Source organism: Motacilla alba, chromosome 4 (assembly GCF_015832195.1).
Source record: "Motacilla alba alba isolate MOTALB_02 chromosome 4, Motacilla_alba_V1.0_pri, whole genome shotgun sequence".
Taxonomy (NCBI): domain Eukaryota; kingdom Metazoa; phylum Chordata; class Aves; order Passeriformes; family Motacillidae; genus Motacilla; species Motacilla alba.
Genome location: NC_052019.1, coordinates 47046545 through 47067200, shown reverse-complemented (window position 1 = coordinate 47067200; position 20656 = coordinate 47046545). Strand labels below are relative to the sequence as shown.

Sequence of the window (20656 nt, the reverse complement as noted above, 5' to 3'; positions counted from 1 at the left end):
TCCTCCTGAACGACATTTCCAGGGTGAGGCATTTGTAAGAACAAGTGTAAAAGGACCAAAGGCTTTATTGACAAGCCATGAGATACGAAGTGCTTGCAAGATACATCCGGTGTTGAGATAATTAAGATCAAAATTAAACTTGTGCTATATTTGCATCTGCAAAGCATCAGTTAATCAAACATAATGAGTTAATCAGACTCACTTTTCTGAGGGGAAAATGTAATCATGCTTCATCATCTTCTGTGTTGTCATTAAGCACTGACAGGCTTTCCATATAGAAACTGACTCTTCCTAAGAACTTGCACACCCAGCAGCGCATCAGAGTTCTAGAAATTTTCTAGGCAATGTTGCAAAGCTAATAGGAAATACTGGTAGTAAAGCTACTTTTTAGGAGCTTTTGCTCTATATTATGACATCAGTTAATAATAAGAATTTGAAGGGGACACCAAGCATGACCCAGGAGGGAGATAATGCTCTGCACCCCATTTTTTGCAGTTAAAAGGGAAGCCAGTAGGTTATTTAGCAAGACTGCTGCCAGTAAACCAGTATGTCACCCAAATTTCTTACACCAAACAGCAAGAGCAAAGAATTAATCCTCTGGTGGATTTAGCAATTCTGTATTTTTTTAATTAAAAAAAAATAAAAGGCAGCTATTGCTGGATGTAATTTCTAGCTATTTTAATTAATTTATTTTTAATCCCATGAAGAAATATTTTTTACTGTCTTGGTTGCTAGCTATTTAAGATATTGTGGTTACATTTTTGTAGTCTTTGGTACATTTTATTGTAACATTGTCAGGGCACTGCATTCAATTACTACATCTCATGCTGTTTTACTCGCTACAAAGCATCATCCAAACATTTTCTAGCAAGTTCTTGCGGGTAACTATGTCCTGTCCAAGAAACACACGTATGTCCACGCGTTAATAGGTATGAGATCAGTATCAAATTAGTCATTTGAATAAATGCCTCTTTGGTCTGGCTTCTGTGGTCTCAAACATCTTAGCTCAAACTGCAATAGAATTTTAAAAAAATAAACACATCTTAACATTAAACCCTGTGCATTTGGAATACTAAGGCTTATCTGATAGCCGTCTGTTGTGCCTCTGCAGCACTAAAACTTGTCCCAGCTTTTCATTCCTCTCTCACTTTTCCAGACCTCACTATCTCTTAGTCAGCCCCACAGATGCGTCAGTTCCCTCTACTGCATGCCCCAGTTCTTCCCTTCATTGCTACTGCTCCCATCATGTTCATGGGGAAGGGAAAGTCTCAAGGGGAAGCACAAACCCAAACAGATATGCAGCAGCAAAGGGACACAGGGAATGAGAGACACATCTTGTTGGGGAATGAGCTGAAACGACAGCTTGTGGCCAGGAGGTGGGAAAGGAAGAAGATAATAGCACCCATAGATTAAAGAAGGAAAATAGCTGGAAATAAAGCTTGGTAGGTCACAGCCTACCAGATCATTAAAGGCGATTGAGTGTGAAGGAGTACAAACCCCAGCATTGACAGAAGGGACACGTCTCAGAGGAGAGAGGGGACTAAAACCCAGACGCAAGAAGTCTAGAAGATGGTGAAGTGAATTAAAGCGGCTACAAAGTCATCAACCAGGAATCTGTGGAAAGGCTATGCCTTTCAAGCATCGTTCAGTATGTTCTATTTTTCCTTTAAGGTTCATCTCTGTAGTTGAGCTAGATCACTCACATGGGAGACCTTGCCCAAACACAGTGGAAGCTATAGCTAACACACAGAAAAATTAATCTATCTTCACTGTCAATTATGACCCTGTTCACTGTATCATATTTTCCTAGAGAGGGGATATATCCAGAACACTTTCACAGACGGGTCATGGAACTGAGGTGTTGGATGTCTCTCGAAGCGTTTTTCTAAATCAAGTTTTGAAAGGAAATAAATGGCTGACAGTATATAATCCTGACTCCCCCCAAAGTAACCTAGATTAGCATGCACTGTACAATACTGGTTTTGAGCAAAAATTTCCCTTGTGCAAATGCTGTAGACACTTTCTGATTCTCCGTGAAATTGGGGAAACATTAACAGTTTGTAGAAAAGGAAAAGCAGCAGTGACAGTAAAGAACAGAGAAGAGAATGAAATCTCACCGATTTAGCACTCTCATTCTCTGCTGATCCAAGGCAGTAAAGGGAATAAGGCCAGAAAATAAATAATATTCCTCAGAAAGACATAAAAATGTTAAGTCTTACTAAAATCCACATTTGCCCCGCCAGTCTCTCTGCAAGCTGGATCAACTTGCTTTGCTCATGTGAGTATTTTCATTAATTTAAACTGGAACTTTGCCTGACAAAAGAGCGCTGGATCTTCCCTTTCTGGGCAGAAACACTGTTACTACCAGCTGAAAAACATCAACACTCCAGATAAGCCATCAACTGTTGTATCGGTTGATTTATTGCTGATTAAACACTCCCAAGTTGCTCCTAGTCTTGAGAATTAACATAATTGAAAAGCAAATAGGTTGTAGGCTGATGGTCCTTTCATCAGTTTTGGTGATTTCCACCATGTGTAAGTCCAGACCTGAAAGCACAGCTCAGAGACTTCACAACAGCAAAATTCTATTAATTTTTCTTTAACATGCATATCCTTGGTCCTTATTAAAACTATTTCCTAGTTGTAAACAAGACACTCAACTCACCATCTAATGTTGCCAAGAGATAAAAGATACCCTTACTTTTGAGACATTACAAATTCCACTAATTCAACAGATTGATTTAGAAAGAAATGCATAGGCCTGCTCTTTTGCAAGTGGCACGGTCAACTTCAGTGCAAGTCCCATAATCTAAACAAATTAAGCAACTAACCTAGTAAGAGAGTACTTTAAAAAAGATTACGAAAATGTCATGTCTTAATTGGTTGATATGCATGACACTGCTGTTAAAAAATGCAGCGGCTTACCAGCCCTACAGCTGGAAGTATCACCAAAGAGAAAACCTTTTCAGAAAAGATACTCTTTTTCTCTTTTCTTCTCTTTTTTCTTTTCCTTTACTTTTTTTCTTTTCCTTTTTTTCTTTCCTCTCTTTCATTTTCTTTTCCTTGTCTTTTCCCTTTTTTTCTTCTTTCTCTTCCAATTCTGCATTAACTGTGTTGCTTCAGGCAGATGGCCAAAAGTAGCATCTAGAATTATTGGGAGCAAATCTGTGTCATTTTCACATACATCTGTGTGAGGCCATGCAGGATCTGGGGACAGAATCTCAGGGAGAGAGGGAAAATTCAGCGCTGACAGCCCTTGATGGGAGGTCAGACTTCACTCCCTGGGAGTCACAGCCACCAATTCTCTGGGGGTCTTTGCTTATGCTACAAACACGAAGTCTTAACATGAATGACATCTCTTCTACCACTACAGATACTTACAGTGCTGTCTCTCACCTGAGGTGTGCCTTGTGAGTTCATGCCAGTAACTAGAAGCACTCAAAAATCCCAGTCCAGGCTGGCAAGTTAGGGCAAATCTTGCAAATACAACCAGTAGGTAGCACAAATTGTTTTTCAGGAACAAGGTGAATTATAGTCAATTATTCTCAACATTGTGCTAAATACACAGTGAAGTGCTGAGATGTTGTACACAGGGGAAGGTGGCAAGACTTCTCCAAAAGGCAAAAGCTGGGCAGCAGAGACTCACAAAACTCATGAGACTGCTAACACTCAGAGGGAAAATAGGACCTGAATTTGGACATTTTGTGAATACGTGGAAAACAAAAGCAAATCCAAGGAGAACTTATAAGAAGGTGCATTGGGCACCTCTATCTCCTCAAGGTGATTCAACAGAGCGATGTAATTGTAATTAGTAAAATGTGAACTAGAGAAGAGCACAGTACTTTAGTAACATGAAACTTCATCACAGCATCTCTTACTAAACTTTGCTTAGAGGTAAGGAGAGGCAACCAAATTCCGGGTAAATTATAAAGCAGTTGAGTGGCTAGGGAAAGGAAGCTTGGAAATTTCTCACATACAGAAACCAAAACTACCACTACTGTTACTATGCCTGCACACAAAACCAAATTATAACATTCAATTATTAGGAAGCTGATGTGAAACACTTTAGCAAATTCAGTGGATTACTTGAATTTTCAGCTTCTCTGCTGCTATAAGGAAAATTTAAGCAAGTACAGACCCTTCAGTCATTGAGTATTTTGCCTTTTTAGTGCTGAATGTTGGCAGCTCTCTTGCTGCTACACTGTTGCTTATGAAAAGCAGCTGTATTTAGAGATACTAATAATACCCAATAAAATCTACATTTTCTGAAGAAGTCTACTTCTTTCAACATCACAACACGCAACATTCGTACCATCCAAGTTAAGACTTGAGAGAGAAGAACAGGACGGATGACTTTAAATGCTGCTTTATAGTTTAGCGCAAAGACAGTTGAATGAAGATTATTTTCTATCAGACTTGAAAGTTTACAGACAGGGTACACAGGAAAGAAGACTGCACAAGCAGCTCAGGGTGTTGGGTTTTGTTGGTTTTTTTCCCTTAGCCTTCTTTTTTTTTTTTTTTTTTCTATAACCTTTCCTATTTTCTTTACATTCAAACTCTCATAACCAAACAAAACTTCCACAATCACTGGAGCATATTCTGGACAAGGAACATATAATTTTTCTGTCTTATTAAACAAAGGACTGTACTTTAAAGTATACCACAGGGATAGCATGCTTTTTTATTCTCACCAGGTATAAAGATACCAACTTTATAAAGAGATCAACTTGCCAGGTGTGATTTCTAAAACCAAGTTTGTTACACTGCTGTGCATTTTTACTTCACGCTCAAATTTTCCTCACCTATTCAAATTCAACTCATTTACTGTCTTGAGAGTTAATAAGAAATTTCTTCCTTTGCTTCTGGCAGCCTTTTGAAGGGGTCAAAAAAAGAAATGCTGAAGATGATAGTTTTTTTAGATTGCTCTTTCTTCCATCAGTTATTAACCCTACAGAGAAAAATGAATGGTTTAAACCTCCCACTTACACAGTTCTTAACATCTATTATGAGATTATATTGTCCCAGGCAAGCCCAATGAAGTAAATTAATTAATTTAGCATATTAAAGCTCTAAAAACAGTATGAGGGGGAAGACTAGCAATTATTTACATACAGCACACGGACAGACACTCAAGCAATGAAGCCATGTCCTACCTCTCCTTGCCGGTGATAGTGCTTGGGAGGTTTTCCCATCTGCTCTAGCATTTTGCCCTTCTTACTGCTAGCAAGCATCAGTCCCTGGTGGATGCCTGCAGATCTGTTGGTTGCCTGAGTTGGAGCCTCCCCCATCAGGGTGGACTTGATGGAGTTCACCTTGGAGCTGGAGCTGTCTAGCTGGGAGCTCTCCACGATCAGGACCGCGGCTAGTAAGAGGAGACAGCAGGAGCACTTATTCCACATCAGCATGATCATCTCCCCACTCCCAAAAGGATTATCTTTTTTTCTTTTTTTTTTTTTTGTTTTTCCTTTGGCTATGAAAACAGAAACGGGGGGGATGGGGGGAAGTTTCTAAAAATATCTCCCGAAGTTGATAAGGAAGCAATGGATTTCAAAGCCACTCAAGGAACTGCTGTTCTGAGACACGGGAGAAAAATACTTTTAAAAAAGAATCTCCTAGGAAAAAAAAAAAAAAAAGAAAAAAAAAAAGAAAAAAAAATGTGACAAGTCTATTGGCAGTGAGCAACTGTCAGGTCTGTGATGTCTTTTTCCTCCAGGTCCTCGAGAAGTCCGGGCAGTGAGAGCAATGTGCTGCGAAGGAACTGCAGCTCCCGGGCAGCTCCCCGCCAGCACAGGCACCAGCACGTTTGCTAAAGCTTCAGAGGAAAAGTGAGCGAGTTACTTCCCCCCACTCCTCCTTCTCTCGCTGCTCAAGCCAGCAGAGAGGAAACTCAAACCAGATCCAATCCAAGCAGCACCAGCAAAAGCCGGGCTTAGTTTTCTTTCACTCTCTCTCCCCCCTCTTTACTTTTTATTCCCCTCCTCCTTTTTCTGCCTTTTGCCTCAGCAGTCAGCAGGAGTGAAAGCGCCCGGTCTCCTCCTACTCTTCCTCCTCCTCCTCCTCCTCTCCTCCTCCTCCTCCTGCAGCCCGGCCGGTGCGGGGCGAGGGGTTCTGGGCATCCGGCGGCGGGGCGGCCCCGGGACCGGCCCCCTCGCGGCGGGAGCGCCGGGACCCGGGAGGGGAGGCAGAGCCCCCGTCGGGCTTCCTGCGCCGCTGCCCCTCGCACTCGGTGGTCTCGGAGTCTCTCGCTGGCCCCTCCGCAGCTCGCAATCCCCATCCCGGTGGGGACACGCCGCGCAGCGCCTTCCGTCCCCCTTCCCCCAGCCGGGCGGGTTCCTCCTCTCCGCGGCGGGGTCAGCCCGGGCCGGGCGTGCCCCGCTCCCGGCTGAGGCTCCTGCCCTGCCCGGCCCCGCTCGGGGGCTCAGCCCCGCCGAGCCCCCTCCCCGACACCGGGCTGCCGCACTGGGACGCGCGTCGAGGTGCCCCGGCTCCCCGAAACGCTCGGACGCGCAAAGCCCGTCACAGCCGCAGAGCTGGGAGGGCGCGGGGCGGCAAGCGAATCCTGCCGAACCGGCCGCCCGAGCCAGCGATGTCCAAGCTAAGGGCACGTCCAGCCGAGAAGGCTGCGCTGCACTCTTCCACACCTGACCCTTCTCAGTACCACAGTGCCAACATCAACCCAAGACACTTTCTTTGTATCCACCTTCTCCACTTCCTTGGCATGAGCACACATCCGATTGTAATAAAACCCCCGCTGCTACGAACTACACCCACACCATCCCCAGCATCACCAAAACAGTGTGTTTCAGAAACAGAAGGTATACAGGGACACAGAGCATAAAATTAGCAGAATGGTACAGCTCTTAACTTTTCCCTGCAAAAGCTCAAGAATGAAGCAAAGAACATCCCCGTGAAGCACTCAGTTACTGCCATGGAGCAGCTACAAGCCCTTGTCCTTCCCCTGGACATGTGAAAGTGGGGGTGGAAGGAACAAAAGATGGTGAGGGGAACAGCGTTCTTGCTGTCCCACATGTTCTTGTATGAACATTACCTTGTCTGGGAACAGTAGAGAGAATTTTCATGCTTTTCCCATCTTCTGGAGAGTCCCTCCTCTAATCAATCATTTCACCTTACTCTAGCCCTTCACACAGCAGAAGGGGGGGTGGGGGGTGGGACAAGAAATGTGCACTTTGAAATTTCATTTATTCTAAATTAACTGCTGGGCAAACTGCAGTTGCCAAGGCAAGAAAAACCAGAAAGGAACCAGGCACTATTGTGGCCTCCAGTGCTGCTGTTCCCTCGCAGTGAGCAGAAGCCCTCCTAGGGACTCAGGAGCTCTCTGCAGAAATGCCCCAGGAACCACACCACCTTGGATAAGGTTTGTCAAATGTTGTCTAGCTAGTGTCATGTGGCTGCTAGCAACCAATGTGTCCTAATCTCATGGGCTGTATTATATTAAACAGAGCACCTTGTGAAGAATGGAGTCATTTGTGTCTTTATCCACAGCTCAAACCTCTCAAACCTTAGAATTGTTTGAGAGAATTTAAATCCATCTCCTTGGGCAGTTTTTGGATGTTTTATCTTCTTTATCAAACGATCTCTTCAGGGGATTACTTTTTTTTTTTTTCTTTTTTTTTTTTTTAAGGAACAATTGAAATAACATGTCAGTGCCAAGACTGAGTTTTAAACTCTTCTACAGAGTATGGCACTTGCTTTGACTCAGGCTTCAGATGAGTTTGTGTTTACTGGGTTTGAAACTGAAAGAAATTTTATTTGACTTGATTTCAAAAATTTAGGTTTAAAATTATTTTTTTTTGTACTCATCTTGGAAAAGAGCAAGGAATGAAAAAAAACCCTTCAAGTTTGTCTTTTCATAGCATTTCCTTTTTTTCTATCTTTGTGCAGCTTCAAAGAAACTAAAATTACCTTTATGACTTGATCCTCAGTAATGTTTGAAGAGATTTTTAAGGAAATGTTTCTGAAAAATTAGAAAGGAATTTGCGACTTCACAGGAAAGAGATATAAGCCAGTCTTTTTTGATTGTTTTTGACTTGGCTTTTGACACCCAGGCCTCATGGTGCTTCAGCCCTCCCAAACCCAAAAGCAAACAGCTATCCATGCCCACAGGAAAAGCTCTAATAGGTAATGTCATGGAAAATTCTTATCTCACCTGTGTTTCTCTTTCCCAGGAAGGAACACAAATTTTTAAGTCAGTGGTAGAGCATTATCCACCAAAGTTTCTTGGAATAAGGGAAGATTATAAAGAGAACAAAATAATTTGATGAGACATGCAAAGAGAATTCATGCCATGAAAAACACAATACAATGACCTCATGCAAATATCATAAAACTCTTCTTGAAATAAATGGACATGGGTGGTATTAAAAGAGACACACAGCACCTAAAGGATCAGATAGTAAGTAGACTTTAAATTAATTAAATATATGTCTATGAATACCTTATTAAAAATTTATTTACATTAATAAATGGAAAATCCAAGCCACATTACAAGTCTTTAGATGTAAATAACAAAGTCCTTGTATATCCATAACACTTAGAAATTTGAAGAAAACTGGGAAGGAATGATCAAAGCTTTTCAGCTATCTCAGAACAGGTGCCCCAAGCTCATTTTGTCAATCAGTCCGGATTCATTGAAGTATGAAGTTCATCAGTCAGTTGTATTCAACTAAGTTTCCGGGCATTAATTTAAATTTAGTGGGAATAGAAATGGGTAACTTTACAACAGAGCAAGACCTATCTTGTGACTCACTGCTCTGAAGGGAAGATATTTTGCAGCATCTCTGAGGAACTGGGAACAGGTATTGCTTTATTAGCCTGCCAGACATTTCCCTCCAGAGGAAGCAACAACCCACTTCACTGCAGGGCAGCTGCTGCCAGACCAGCAGGATGCTCAAGACCACAGAAAGCAGAAGTAGATGGGCAGGACACTAAATCTGTGTTAGGGAGGAGCTTTTGTTTTTCTCCTCTTGACAAAAGCTTGTAGAGAAATACTTGCAGAGAAACAAGCTATTTGGTAGTTTGATGGGGAGGGGTTTTTTTTGTTTTTTCCCCCGCACTTTTAGCTAGCATTCAACCCATGCCTTTTCTACTTCAAACCAGTCAAATACAGACTTCTAAACTGACGTGTAAATTACCCATGCTCCTCACTTCAGCAGCCCTGAGAGTCTGTACACAGACTTATTTCACAATATCCACTTAAATAAGACAGTATGGAGGCAAAAATATCAAGAATCATCTCTGCTTTTCAGATTTTGACTGTGCCACTGCAACTTGGGTTTTGAGAAACATCAAGAACTTCTAAAACATTAAAATGCCACAGGGCACATTGTGTTTCACCGTGGGGCTCCTCTACCAGAGAACCAAATGCATGGAGTGCACTAAGCAGACGTTGTCATACTACAGATCATGCAGAAAGTCTACCTCTAAGTTCTCCACTAAGTTTGATGCCTATTCTGGAGAAGCTAAGGCCCACATACTTTGTGTGTGGTCAGTCGCACCACCCAGAGCAATTCAGTATTTTGTGCCCAAAAGGACACTTTGCAAGTAACCATACAGAATAATGGAAAGCAGTGGAAAAGCAATGGAAGCAGCATTAGCCCAAAAAACCAGAGTCAATGGCAAATCCTGCATCACGTATGGGAAGGTCACAAGAAATCTCTCACCGAGTACCATCCTGCAGGGACTGAATCTGCTCCTCACCATTGCATACATAACCACAAATCTTCCTGGGATGCTCCAGAGGTGGGACTTATCCCTCGACTCTGGGCATGTTCCACACTAACTGCTGTTTCTTCCTGAAGATTTCCAGTAGGCAGAAGGAGAGAGAGGCTGAGCTGGTGACAACCCAGGCACAGAAGTTTGACAGCAAGAGGGCCACGCTCATTAAATGCCAGTGAGACCTCCAGTGCAAACACTGAGAACTACATCAGCGGGTCACAAGGGTTCAGCTCTCCTTTCATTATAAAAGCCATATTTATTGCAATACAGAAACGTGCATTTGTATCTCTTTGGAGCTAAACCAGAATGCTTTCTGTAAGAAACATAGGGTTTTTCATTTGTCTCACTTGCACCCATGGAGAGGAGACACACCGCAGAGATTCTCTTTGTTTCTAAAGCTGGTATTCCTTCCCTGAACAAATGTTGGAGGTTTAAATGGTTCAAACACATACTTCTACTTCACAAATGCTTTGGTGTTTCTTTCAATTAAACTTGTTTATAAATTTAATGAGAGAATTGAGTAGCCTTAAGCAAACAGAAGTTTTACAGAATTTTTCCAGTTATACAACTTATTCTTGACAAGAAAAGGCATCAAATTTATTCAAATTTAGGGTATTTTCATTCACAGATATCAATATTTTATTTCCTTTTCTACTGTCTTTTTGTTTTTCTTTGCCAGGGAGTTCCATTAAGTTAATTGTAGGCCTTTTTTCATTTTTCTTGGGATGAGAATAGGATTTGGTGGGGGGAGGGTGTCAGGAGAGACACGGAAAAGAAAAGCAACCTTTTGTCCTCTTGCTTCCCCCTCCTTTGACTCTGAAAGTTTTAAAAGACGAAATATTTAGAAAGGGCAGAATCTAGCAGAAGTCAAGACAAAAGCAAGAAATAAAGGAATGCAAGAAATTAACAAACCAAATTTAAAGACAAAAGAGAAATAGGATGTAATGAAGAGATCCTTTACCTGACCTCCTCCAAAGGGGCAAAATTACACATTGTAAATGTAAACTATTATGGGCCAAATTACAATCCTGTGTATTTTACAGCATCTATATTATAAGCCATGTGACTTTAGTTGAACCCTTTTTGATTTACACCAGCTTTAGTTAACTCTAATGTCCGATGTTTTTCTTCCCCTTAAACAAACAAAATTACCTGTTCTTCAAATTAAATCTGTTTTTAATTCTTTATAAAGCATTTAGGAATACTTGTCATACGAAAGACATTCTATTACACAGAGGTGTATTGTTTTTTGTTATTATTTTTTAAGTTTACCAGCTGCACTGAATTTCCATTGCCCCTCACATAAACTCTAACAATTTGGATGTGGCCAAATCTCTCCTAGCACTGCTCCTGGGGCCTACTCTGTCTTTTATTTAATTTCTGACTAAAAAATTCAATCAGGACCATCAAACAATAACTAGTTTTTGCTAAGGCTACAGATCAAGAATTTTTTTTAAGTACCTTTAAGGATCTCCTCCTTGGGGATGACTTTTGGGTTCATTGATTTCCTTTTCCCACCATTTTTGTATTTAGCTCACAACCAAACCCTCTCAACAGAAAAGGCTTTGCATAGCAGTAGAAGGGCGAGAGTGCACAGGCACTGCTGGTGGAATGGGGACCAAGGGCAACAGGATGCCCCCACTGCAGCACTTCCACCAAATGTCTCATGGCCTGGGACTGTGGCCTCAGCAGAGCCCTCGGAGGACAAGCTGGGGCTGAAGCCATGACATGGGCGTCCAGAAATCCGCAGTAATGCAACCCACGGCCACCACAAACCCCTTCTCCACAGGTAACATTTCCATATTACCACCCCTCATCAGAGCTCATGTCACGTTGCACTGGAGTCCCTAGGTGGGACTCCTGCCCCAGGAACCGTCTCCCTGCTCCTCCCCCTCCTTCCCTCTTGACAGACGGTGTGTGAAAGCCGCAGCCATAACCCGGCGAGCCAAGAGCGCCACGGAGACCCTGCTGTGGATGCTGGGGCAGACGGCCAGAGGAGTAAAACTCCTCCTCCTCTTCCTCTGCCTTCCTCCCTTAGGGCTCAGTGCGGTGGGACACGCTGTCGGTGCCCCGCAGGGCGGCGCAGGGAGGGGCTGGCAGCGGTGGCATTGCCACCACAACGCCCCTGGCGGGAGCTCGGTGCCGGCTGCGGAGCATCCCCCGCTGACGTCGTGCCCGGCCACATCAAGCAGCCCCAGCTCACCTCTTCCTTTCCAGAGGTTCTCCTCTGTTGCCCCCAAAGTGTCAGCAAGCACAGCCGCTGGTGTACTTGCCGCCTGACCCGGCTGAGTCGCGGCGGGAGGCTCCAGCTGCAGCCCGAGCAGGAGGCACAACCGCAGCCCGGAGAGAGGCAGGCTCACAGCGTGCAACCCCGGGCACGGAAACAGGAGGAGAAATATCACGTCCTTTGAGTTCTGTATTTTTGGGTCTAATTCTTAACACCATGCTCCTCGTGAGCAGGAAGGCAAATGATGCAATAAAACTGTTTTGAAATTCTTATTTATATTTTTTTCTCCCGCTGATATTTTGTGAAAAATATGAGTACTGAATGTTACAGTTATTCCTCATAAATAACTCCTTTTCCTGATTAAAACAGTCCAGGATAGTGTCAGAGTTAATTCACAACACAGTGTCCTGTGACTAGCTTGGTGGCTCACAGTCCAGGATTTCAATCGGCCTCTCTGACAACAATTAACCCTTTGGAGCAGGAATAACTAACTTCTTGGAAGGATGACAAAGCACTTCCAGCCCATAAAAATTAATAACCATTGATAAACACTGCTTCAAAAGCCAATGCAATAATACATCATCTTAAATTACTTCAAGTCATTTCACTTATTTTCCCCGAAACACCTTCACTATGTCAGTGAACTAAATGCCACCCGACCACACTCCCAAAGCCACCCGTATTTTAGCACTGATCAGACAAAGAAGTTCTTTCCAAAAGGAAAGTTTCAGCCAAACACAATGAAGGGGCAGGTCCCACCCCTGGGAGACTACAAGCTAAATCCCCCAGTCTCCCCCACAATCTCCCTGGGTGCCAGCCACATGTGCAGAGCAATGGCCAGGCAATATTTCCTGTGTTCCTGCTGTATGTGTGAGCAGGAATGCTGCTGGCCCCACCAGAGCTTTCCCCAGCATCAAGAGCCGTGGGGAGGATGTATGTGAGCTACACTGGGAACGCTCAGCACGTGGTTTTCCAGAGGATCACAACTCACAAACCAAAACATGAATCCGCGGTAGCTCAGAAAGGCGGCTGGCTTGATATGGAAATAGCTGAAATTTCAGCCTCTCTCCCTCCCCCAGCTGCGTATGTTGAAGAGTTGTTAAAACAAGAAAAATATCTATAATTAGCAAGCCTACATACACCCATTTTCTTTGCAATATTTTTAGCAATATTGAGCCAAGTTACTCAAACTTTCCAAAGAAAAATAACCGTAAGGAAAATTCCCTTCTCTGAAATGAAAGCAGTAGAAAATTATGAGGTTAAAAAGGGTTAGAATGGAAACCATTGTGCAACCTTAGCTATAATAAGGACTGAAAAAACTGATTGTTGTTTATGGCATTTATTTCATGTTGTCTGATAAACAGATTCCATGTTGTCTTCAGCAGTCACAACTGAAGACTATATAAAAGACCAAAAGTAAAAATACGTTTGTTCATATGCTTTGGCTTTCAAACCTACCTTATATGTGGTTTTGGAGGTAGGATGGTGTATCTAGAGGCTGTAGATATCCCACTCTCAGGAAAACAGCAGACCCTCAGCTTTATAAATAACTATGCGGTTGCTTCCTTCTCTGTATGACTGTTCAATCTATGCCCTGTCTTTATTTTAAAAAAATAACTAAAAGATAAAGAGATAAAAATTTTAAAATAAGCTTCTTTTCACACCCCTTCCATCCCCCCACCCCCCAGTTTTTGTAGCACAAGTATATTGCTTTAGAATCTGGACATAATATGACAGGGCAAAAATTTCTTGCCCACAATATAAGAATTTATGCTGAATGTCTAGTTCATTACATAGACTCAAAATCTGTCCTATTAACAGGTTAATACAACTGTATTTGATTTTCCTGCTTGCATAGCAGAGAAAAAAGAACCTCAAGGCAGCACTAAAGATGTCACATCTCTTTGATCTATCTGTCACTGAAAGTGGACAGCAATAAAATAAGGAGTTCAGTCAATATTGTTTTAAAGACATTGTCTACATAGCTCCTAAATAAAGTAGGAGCAAAATGCAGGATTATGGTACATTTTTCTCCCTAAAATCTTTGAAGAAGGTAAAATTAGGATAGCCATTTAGTGAACTAGGCAGGCTTCATTCCTGGCTTAATGCACAGGTGATGGAGAGCAACTGTGAAGCTCGATGGTTACAGGTCAGAACAACGTGCTACAGTTTTCCTCTTGCCATATTTATACTCGGCTCCCTGGCTGTAGATATTTCCCCATTTTTCTCTCGGTGTAAGAAAATGACAAATAAAGGTGAGAAGGGGAAGAAAAGGGAGGCTCACCTCCTTGGTGTGCAGCCCAGTTTGCTAGCGAGAAGGGAGCTTGCTGCACTGCTCAAAGAAAAATAATCCTGGGAGCATCTAAATTTACTCCCATTCTGGCATTTGGTAAGCCAGCCTCACTCTGGCATTTGGTAATTCAAAGACAATGACTATGTAAACCTCAGCCTTAGCTTCCTTCCCAAGGCTTGGCTCCTTCTATCACTATGCTCCAGAGCCTGCTCTGTCCCAGAGTTTTCCAGCTGAAAGGGTTAATTGAACCTTTTGCCAGCCTTACTCAGCGTAACTTTATGGGACTTAGAAGAAGTTAGCACTTGAACCTCAGCTGGTGACTCCGAGACCCCCGCTAAATGAATTCCTGGTTTAAGTGCATTGACACTGATGGAGGAACAAGAGGAACAAAACTGGTCCTTTGCCTTATTTGCTGTTATCCACAATAGGCAGCTCTATTTTTCTACATAACAAGTACCAGAATACTGAATATACTAGCTGCCAAGAAATGCAGAACAAACAGACTTACATGTTTTTCCCTTTATTTCCATCATCTGACCTTTGCTTTTTATGTCTTAGGAGCAAGCTGCAACTTTATTTACATGTATAATCTAGATGAAATGCTAGTTTGTGTCTAGAAAGCTATGTGGACTTTGGTCTTTGAATTTAACTTTCCTTTTTTTTTTTTCAGAGCATAACATAATTAATTAATGGAAACATGGAAATGTTAGGTTTTAGAATTATTCTCATTTCAAGTTTCTGATTCTTTCAGCCCAGACTTGATCCTTTATTCTTCCCTAGAGGTTTGAAGCATTAGTTCATAGTCTAAAATATAAACTTTTGTCCTGACACAAAAGGTACTATAATCACTCTAATTGCCCAGTTCAATAATAATAGCTTTGGAATCCCCATGAAAAGATCGACTGCAACAAAACGTGCTACTAGCCATCTCAATTTTGCATAAAGTATCAGTAGAGAGAGAATTAATTATTAAAACAGTGGAATTCAAATTCTTAGGAAGAGAGAAAAATCTAAGAAACTGAGTAAATACTAAAAGAGTCAACAAAGTGAACCAGATCATAATCTAGGTATGACTTATGGGGGTGAGAAGAGTTTAAATAGAATCACAGAATCACAGACTGGTTTGGGATGAACAATCCCAATTCCCTCATCCTTTCCTCATACGAGAGGTGCTCCATCCCTCCAATCAACTTTGTGGCCCCTCCTTTGGACTCACTCCAACAGGTCTATGTCCTTCCTGTGGTGGGGACCCCAGAGATGGACACAGCACTGCAGGTGGTGTCCCCAAGGTTTCAAACCTGCAGCTGAATGCATTGACTCTGGTTTTCTTCACCAGTCTGATCAACTTTGGACATTTAACTTGTATTTTCCAAATCTCCAATTTTTTACTTCTATGTATCTGCCTAGACTTGGCTCTGATTGTTAGTGAGAAAGAACTACCCCACACTTCTACTCCATACTCTATGTCCAGGCTATTTTACATTCCCAATTTTACATACCAAATGAAAAACAATATGGTACTGAGACATGCTAAATCTTAGTCTTCCTTGGTTAGGAATTTTTCACAAAACAACAAGTAAGTAGCCCACAACATTGAAACAAGGGGAACGATGAATTAAAAAAAAATAAAGTGCTAACTTCTACTTACAGTTCTTATTAAAGCAAAGCATCAATTCTGACATACATATTTAAATTCTGTATATGTTTACTGAAAAAATCTTTTATATCCATGCCGCCGTACATCACAAGAACACTATTGTGATAAATCCACTTTATCTAAAACTGAACAAGAGAAGGTTCTTCACAGGGATTCTGTGCATAATCAAAGAAAAAACTAATTTGGGTTAACTGACATACCTGTTTTATTAGTTTTTTTTAACATTCACAGGGTATTATTATGTGAGGTTTTTTGTTGTCTCTGTCCCCACCAGTTTACAGATGATCATCAACTCAGTATCTCTGGGGCAGGAGCTGGGAGCTTCTCTGTGGAAAAAAATACCCTTCCAAATTGCATGGTACTATTTATTAATCAGTGGCTAAGCGACTGCTTTTTTTTATGTGCTACCACACACAACCCACACACACGGTCAGCAACAAACCATCAAAGCAGTCCAGATGGTTATTCCCAGAGTTAGGTATTTTTCAGACAGGAATGTAAAAAAACTAACAAACCAAAGGAGCGAGACCTAAGGCATTTTTGAAGGGACACCATTTACAACTCAAGAGCAACAGTGAGATTAACTCTAAGGCACAAGCTCAGCATGAAGCATCTGGGTGGTGGAGCTCTGCTGCTTCAATGAAAGCCACGGTTACCATGCATTCACTATCAAAGAGAGAAAAATCCTTCCCAAAAAATAATAATAAAAAAATCAATCAAGATGATTAAAGATGATTAAAACTTACTCACATCTCTCTGACTTCAACATTATTACCTCTCATCTCCTAAACACTGAATTTACAGGTGACCGGCTAATCACAGCACCTTTTGATAGCTTTTTCATTCTCCAGCAACAATGCACCCCAGTTTTGACTTGGAGGTTGTATTATTTTTTGATTGCATTGATTAAAATTAGAAGAAACTTAATCTACTCTAGTTCTAATTCTTCATGTGATCATAGGAAATAGGACTACATTTTCAATACCATATTTAACAATACCTGTAGAAAACTTACATTCCCACAGGCCTAGTGCTTTTCACAAGGTGGAAAAGATGGGTATTGCTTCCAGAAAACAAGTACAGTAGCTGGGGATGTGGTACAGCAAACTTGGTTAAAGTCAGTTAAATTCTGAAGTTCAGAAAATTTTGTCTCAAATTGCTCCTGGGAGGAGGAACGCAGTCTCAAAAAGCAGCTCCCCATAAAAACTGGCATGTTAAAGCCTCTAGGAAGTGTTGAGCAGATCTCCCATCAGCCTGTCAGATACTGAACTTCCCAAGACAAATGAAACTATCTCAGTTTCACAAGACTTTTAAAGCAAGAACGTATGTAACCTGCTTTTTCAAAACACACATGCTGCAAATACAGATACTGACTGTACTGACATTTCTCCATTACAGCTTAAAATAACATCCTGTGTGATGCCTATATGCTGAGCTGTTAGCTCAGTTTTGGATTTTCTAAACACTGGGTTTGCTTTCAAAGAACAACACTCCAGTCTCTGTACAATACATGAGAGCACACTGGCTCTTCAGCTGGGAAAAAAAGTTAAGAATGTGTGGGCTTTGGCTTCAAAATTAACCATGCTTTAGTAATCTAGTATACTAAACTGTTTCTTATTAACGTATCATGCAAATACTCTCCAGTCCTCCCACAAGTCTGACACTTTCCCAACATATCAATAGCAAATGTTCTGTGAAATGCAACTTTTCTGATGTAGGCCACCCTGACTTTCAGTGTGATCTCAACCCACCATCCAAATCTTCATGGCAGATGCAGAATGGGTTCTTTAGCAAGGGAAACAATATAGGGGGGGAAAAAAAGTTTTGTTGCTACTTTGATACATCAAATTAATTTTCTACAGCGGAGAGACTGCTTTTGTTTACTCTTTTTTTCTTAATTATGGCAGAACAGCATCAGGTTTGTTGTGTTCTCAGAGTCAGAATGTAAGGTAACGTTGAGAGATGGTCAGCACTAGCCCTTCATTACTGTAACTAGCTGATTTTACGTACAATTTTGAAGTGCCTCAGCTTAACCCCAGCTGTTTTCTGTCTTAATGCAGAGGAGATGGAGAATATACCCAGGGACTTTTGTTACATGACAAATATGCTCTGCAGAGGCTCTGCCACCACGGTCCCATCTCCCACAGCAGATTTTTATTTGACATAGCTGCTGCCAAGCCACCCGCCAGCCTCACATCCCTTCTCCAGGTGGCAGATGGGACAAGGGCATTGCACAGGGCAACGTCTCATTAACCAAGAAGAGCTATTTGTGTGCAGGCTGGCTGCAGCAGAAAGCAGGGGGACCTGCCCTGCTAGCCAAGAGACTTTGTGGTTTTCCCCAACAGCTGCCCCATCTTGGTTGCTAGCAGCACCAGTGTGACCCTTACCCAAGCTGTTTCAAATCCACCAGCCTGCAGCCCAGGGATCACCACAGGTTGTGGCCCTAACAGGAGGCCATTCAAAATGAAGGGTATGAGAGCAGTATATAGCCACTGATATTTGGTTTTCATGTTTGTGCTTTACATCTTTTTATGCTACAATTAAAGACACAGTGTGATCTACTCTCCTCTGACTCGGCCATGGCATCTTTCAGGACCTTTCTGTAGGCACTGCTGAAATGGAGAACCTCGAGAATGATAAAGGAGGGTAAGGTATTCTAATTTTTAGCTTTTTATCTCCCTTCTGCTTTCAACATTCTCTGTTCAGTTGCACTATGGTTTTCCCCCATGAAATGCAGAGCTATCACTTCACAAAGGCTACACTAACAGTGCAGGAGACAAAAGCCATGTGAGCTGTGCAAAGGCAGATCTGGGGTGACGCAGTGGCTGAGCAGAGGAGTGAGCTCAGAAAAATAACAGTGCATACATCAGAGGTGGAAGGCAAATTAAAGAGCTTTGGAAGCTTAGGTGGGGCTGGATGCTAACCAGACGCTGGTACCCAGAGCACACAAAAAACCAGAGAGAAGTGCCATGATAGTGACATGGATCAAGGAGAAAAAATTAACAGCTGTGTTTCAACTGAACTGCATTTCAGAGGGGAGCTGACAGGCTCCAGTGGCCACTCATGGACCACACAAACATTTCACCACTTGCCTCTTTATACATGGATGGAAGATGCAACAAAAAATCTCAGCAAACATTAGTCTCTCTGCAATACTCTTCACTACCTAGTCCTATAGAATGCCTGGACTTCTTTTTTTTTTCTTTGCTCCTTTCTAGATCCAGGTCTTAGAGTTAGGAGATGATGAGGAACAATGTTTTGGAAAAACATTGCCACTGCTCAACAAAGCTCTGTCTGTACTAGTAAGAGTTTGAGCTAAAACAAAAGCTAAGTGAAGTAGTCCAGAATTTAGCCCAGGGGTCCCAAAGCAATGTCCTCTGCCATATTTCATTCTGCATCCATACTTAACTGATAGGTGCTATACCTGTGTCCTCTAACCTCAGCAAATGCAAACTCCCCACACTTGTAAAGGACAAAGAGCTTTGCACTTGGGCTTAACGCGAGATACAAAAGAAAAATGAGGGGGAAACTGGTTTCACTACACTTATTTGGATTATGCCTTTTTTACCCCCAAAATTGAAAACAACTGGAAATACTTAGGAAATTCAGGAGATTTAGGGGTTGTTTATACAGCAAATGAAAACAACTGACCCAAATGCCTCTATATTTTAAAGCTCCAAGGTAGGGGCATATTAAAAATAACCAGGTCCTCTAGTTTCTATTGCCTAAAGAAAACTTAAATCTAAAATAATTGTTTTTAAAAATTGATTTCCTTTAACATGTGTACAAGATTAAGTGCTTACAAATAGAAATGCTAGATATTCCGAAATATTTATGGCAAATATCTGAGTTGCTTATTCTGGCAGCTTCCATAAGAAGGGATCATTATGGTACCTACATTTTTTCTCCCAGAGAAACAGCAGGAAAAAAACAGCAAGGAAAAAAAATAGGATAAAATGAATTCAGAGTAAATTGCAGCACATACCTCTGTTTCCGTTCCCTGGTAAAGAAAAGCCATTATATGCATACTGCAAGACTTATCTAAACTTCTTTTCCAAACAATGTACTCAAATAAGCAATTGCAATAAGTGAGTGCAATTCTTAACATTTTCTGCTTTCAATGGAGCAATATCTGGTTCACATATTCTTTTCTCCCCCACCCCCCCCACCCTCCCACCCCATTTAATAAGAATTTCTTTATCTTCAGGATTATAAAGCACGGCCACATGCCCTCTAGTGAGCTACACAACAACTGCATCTCAGTAGGTGGAGAGTGGTTACCTCATTTAAGAGATGCTCCTTTACACCACCATGTGCTGTTTTCCTCACAAAGGTATTCGTCGTGTTTTATGCTTAAGTCTTCTGCACCTTGTAGTATTCCGAGAATTCCTTTTTTTAAGTCCATGAAAGGAAATGTTCTGAATTAGGGAATAGAAATACTTAGTCCAGTGAGCAGCATTTAAAACAAAGCTAGACTTGCAAACTACTGAAGCCCTGTGGCTTCAGCTAAATATCAAAGGCACAGTGTATCAAGAACATTTTCCTAAGTGTTTTCAGATTTCTTCGGAGAAAAAAAAATCTAACCTAATAAACAAATGCCCAGAAGCTATAAGAAATGTACTAATATACACAGTACCATCACAGCTTGGACATGCTCTTCCCTGTTTTGGAAAGAATCTGTCCCTCCTTACACACCATTGAGTGAAGTGGATGGAGGCACATCTCTGAATGTCTTATGACATGA

At 41.8% G+C, this 20656-nt stretch overlaps 1 protein-coding gene across 3 annotated transcripts in view; it reads right to left on the bottom strand.

Moving 5' to 3' along the window:
- The window catches only part of DKK2 (dickkopf WNT signaling pathway inhibitor 2), a 55389-nt gene extending 35400 nt beyond the window's left edge, over positions 1-19989 (bottom strand). The window contains exons 1-2 of one of the 3 annotated variants that reach the window (XM_038136438.1): positions 19898-19989; positions 5154-5362 (exon numbers count right to left, since the gene is read on the bottom strand). In XM_038136438.1, coding sequence (XP_037992366.1) covers positions 5154-5288 — 135 coding nt within the window. In that variant the 5' untranslated portion in view covers positions 5289-5362; positions 19898-19989. Of the gene's footprint in view, positions 1-5153; positions 5984-19897 lie in introns of those variants that run through there. The other 2 variants (XM_038136436.1, XM_038136437.1) reach the window with 2 other exon arrangements.
- Between the last annotated feature and the right edge of the window lie 667 nt (positions 19990-20656).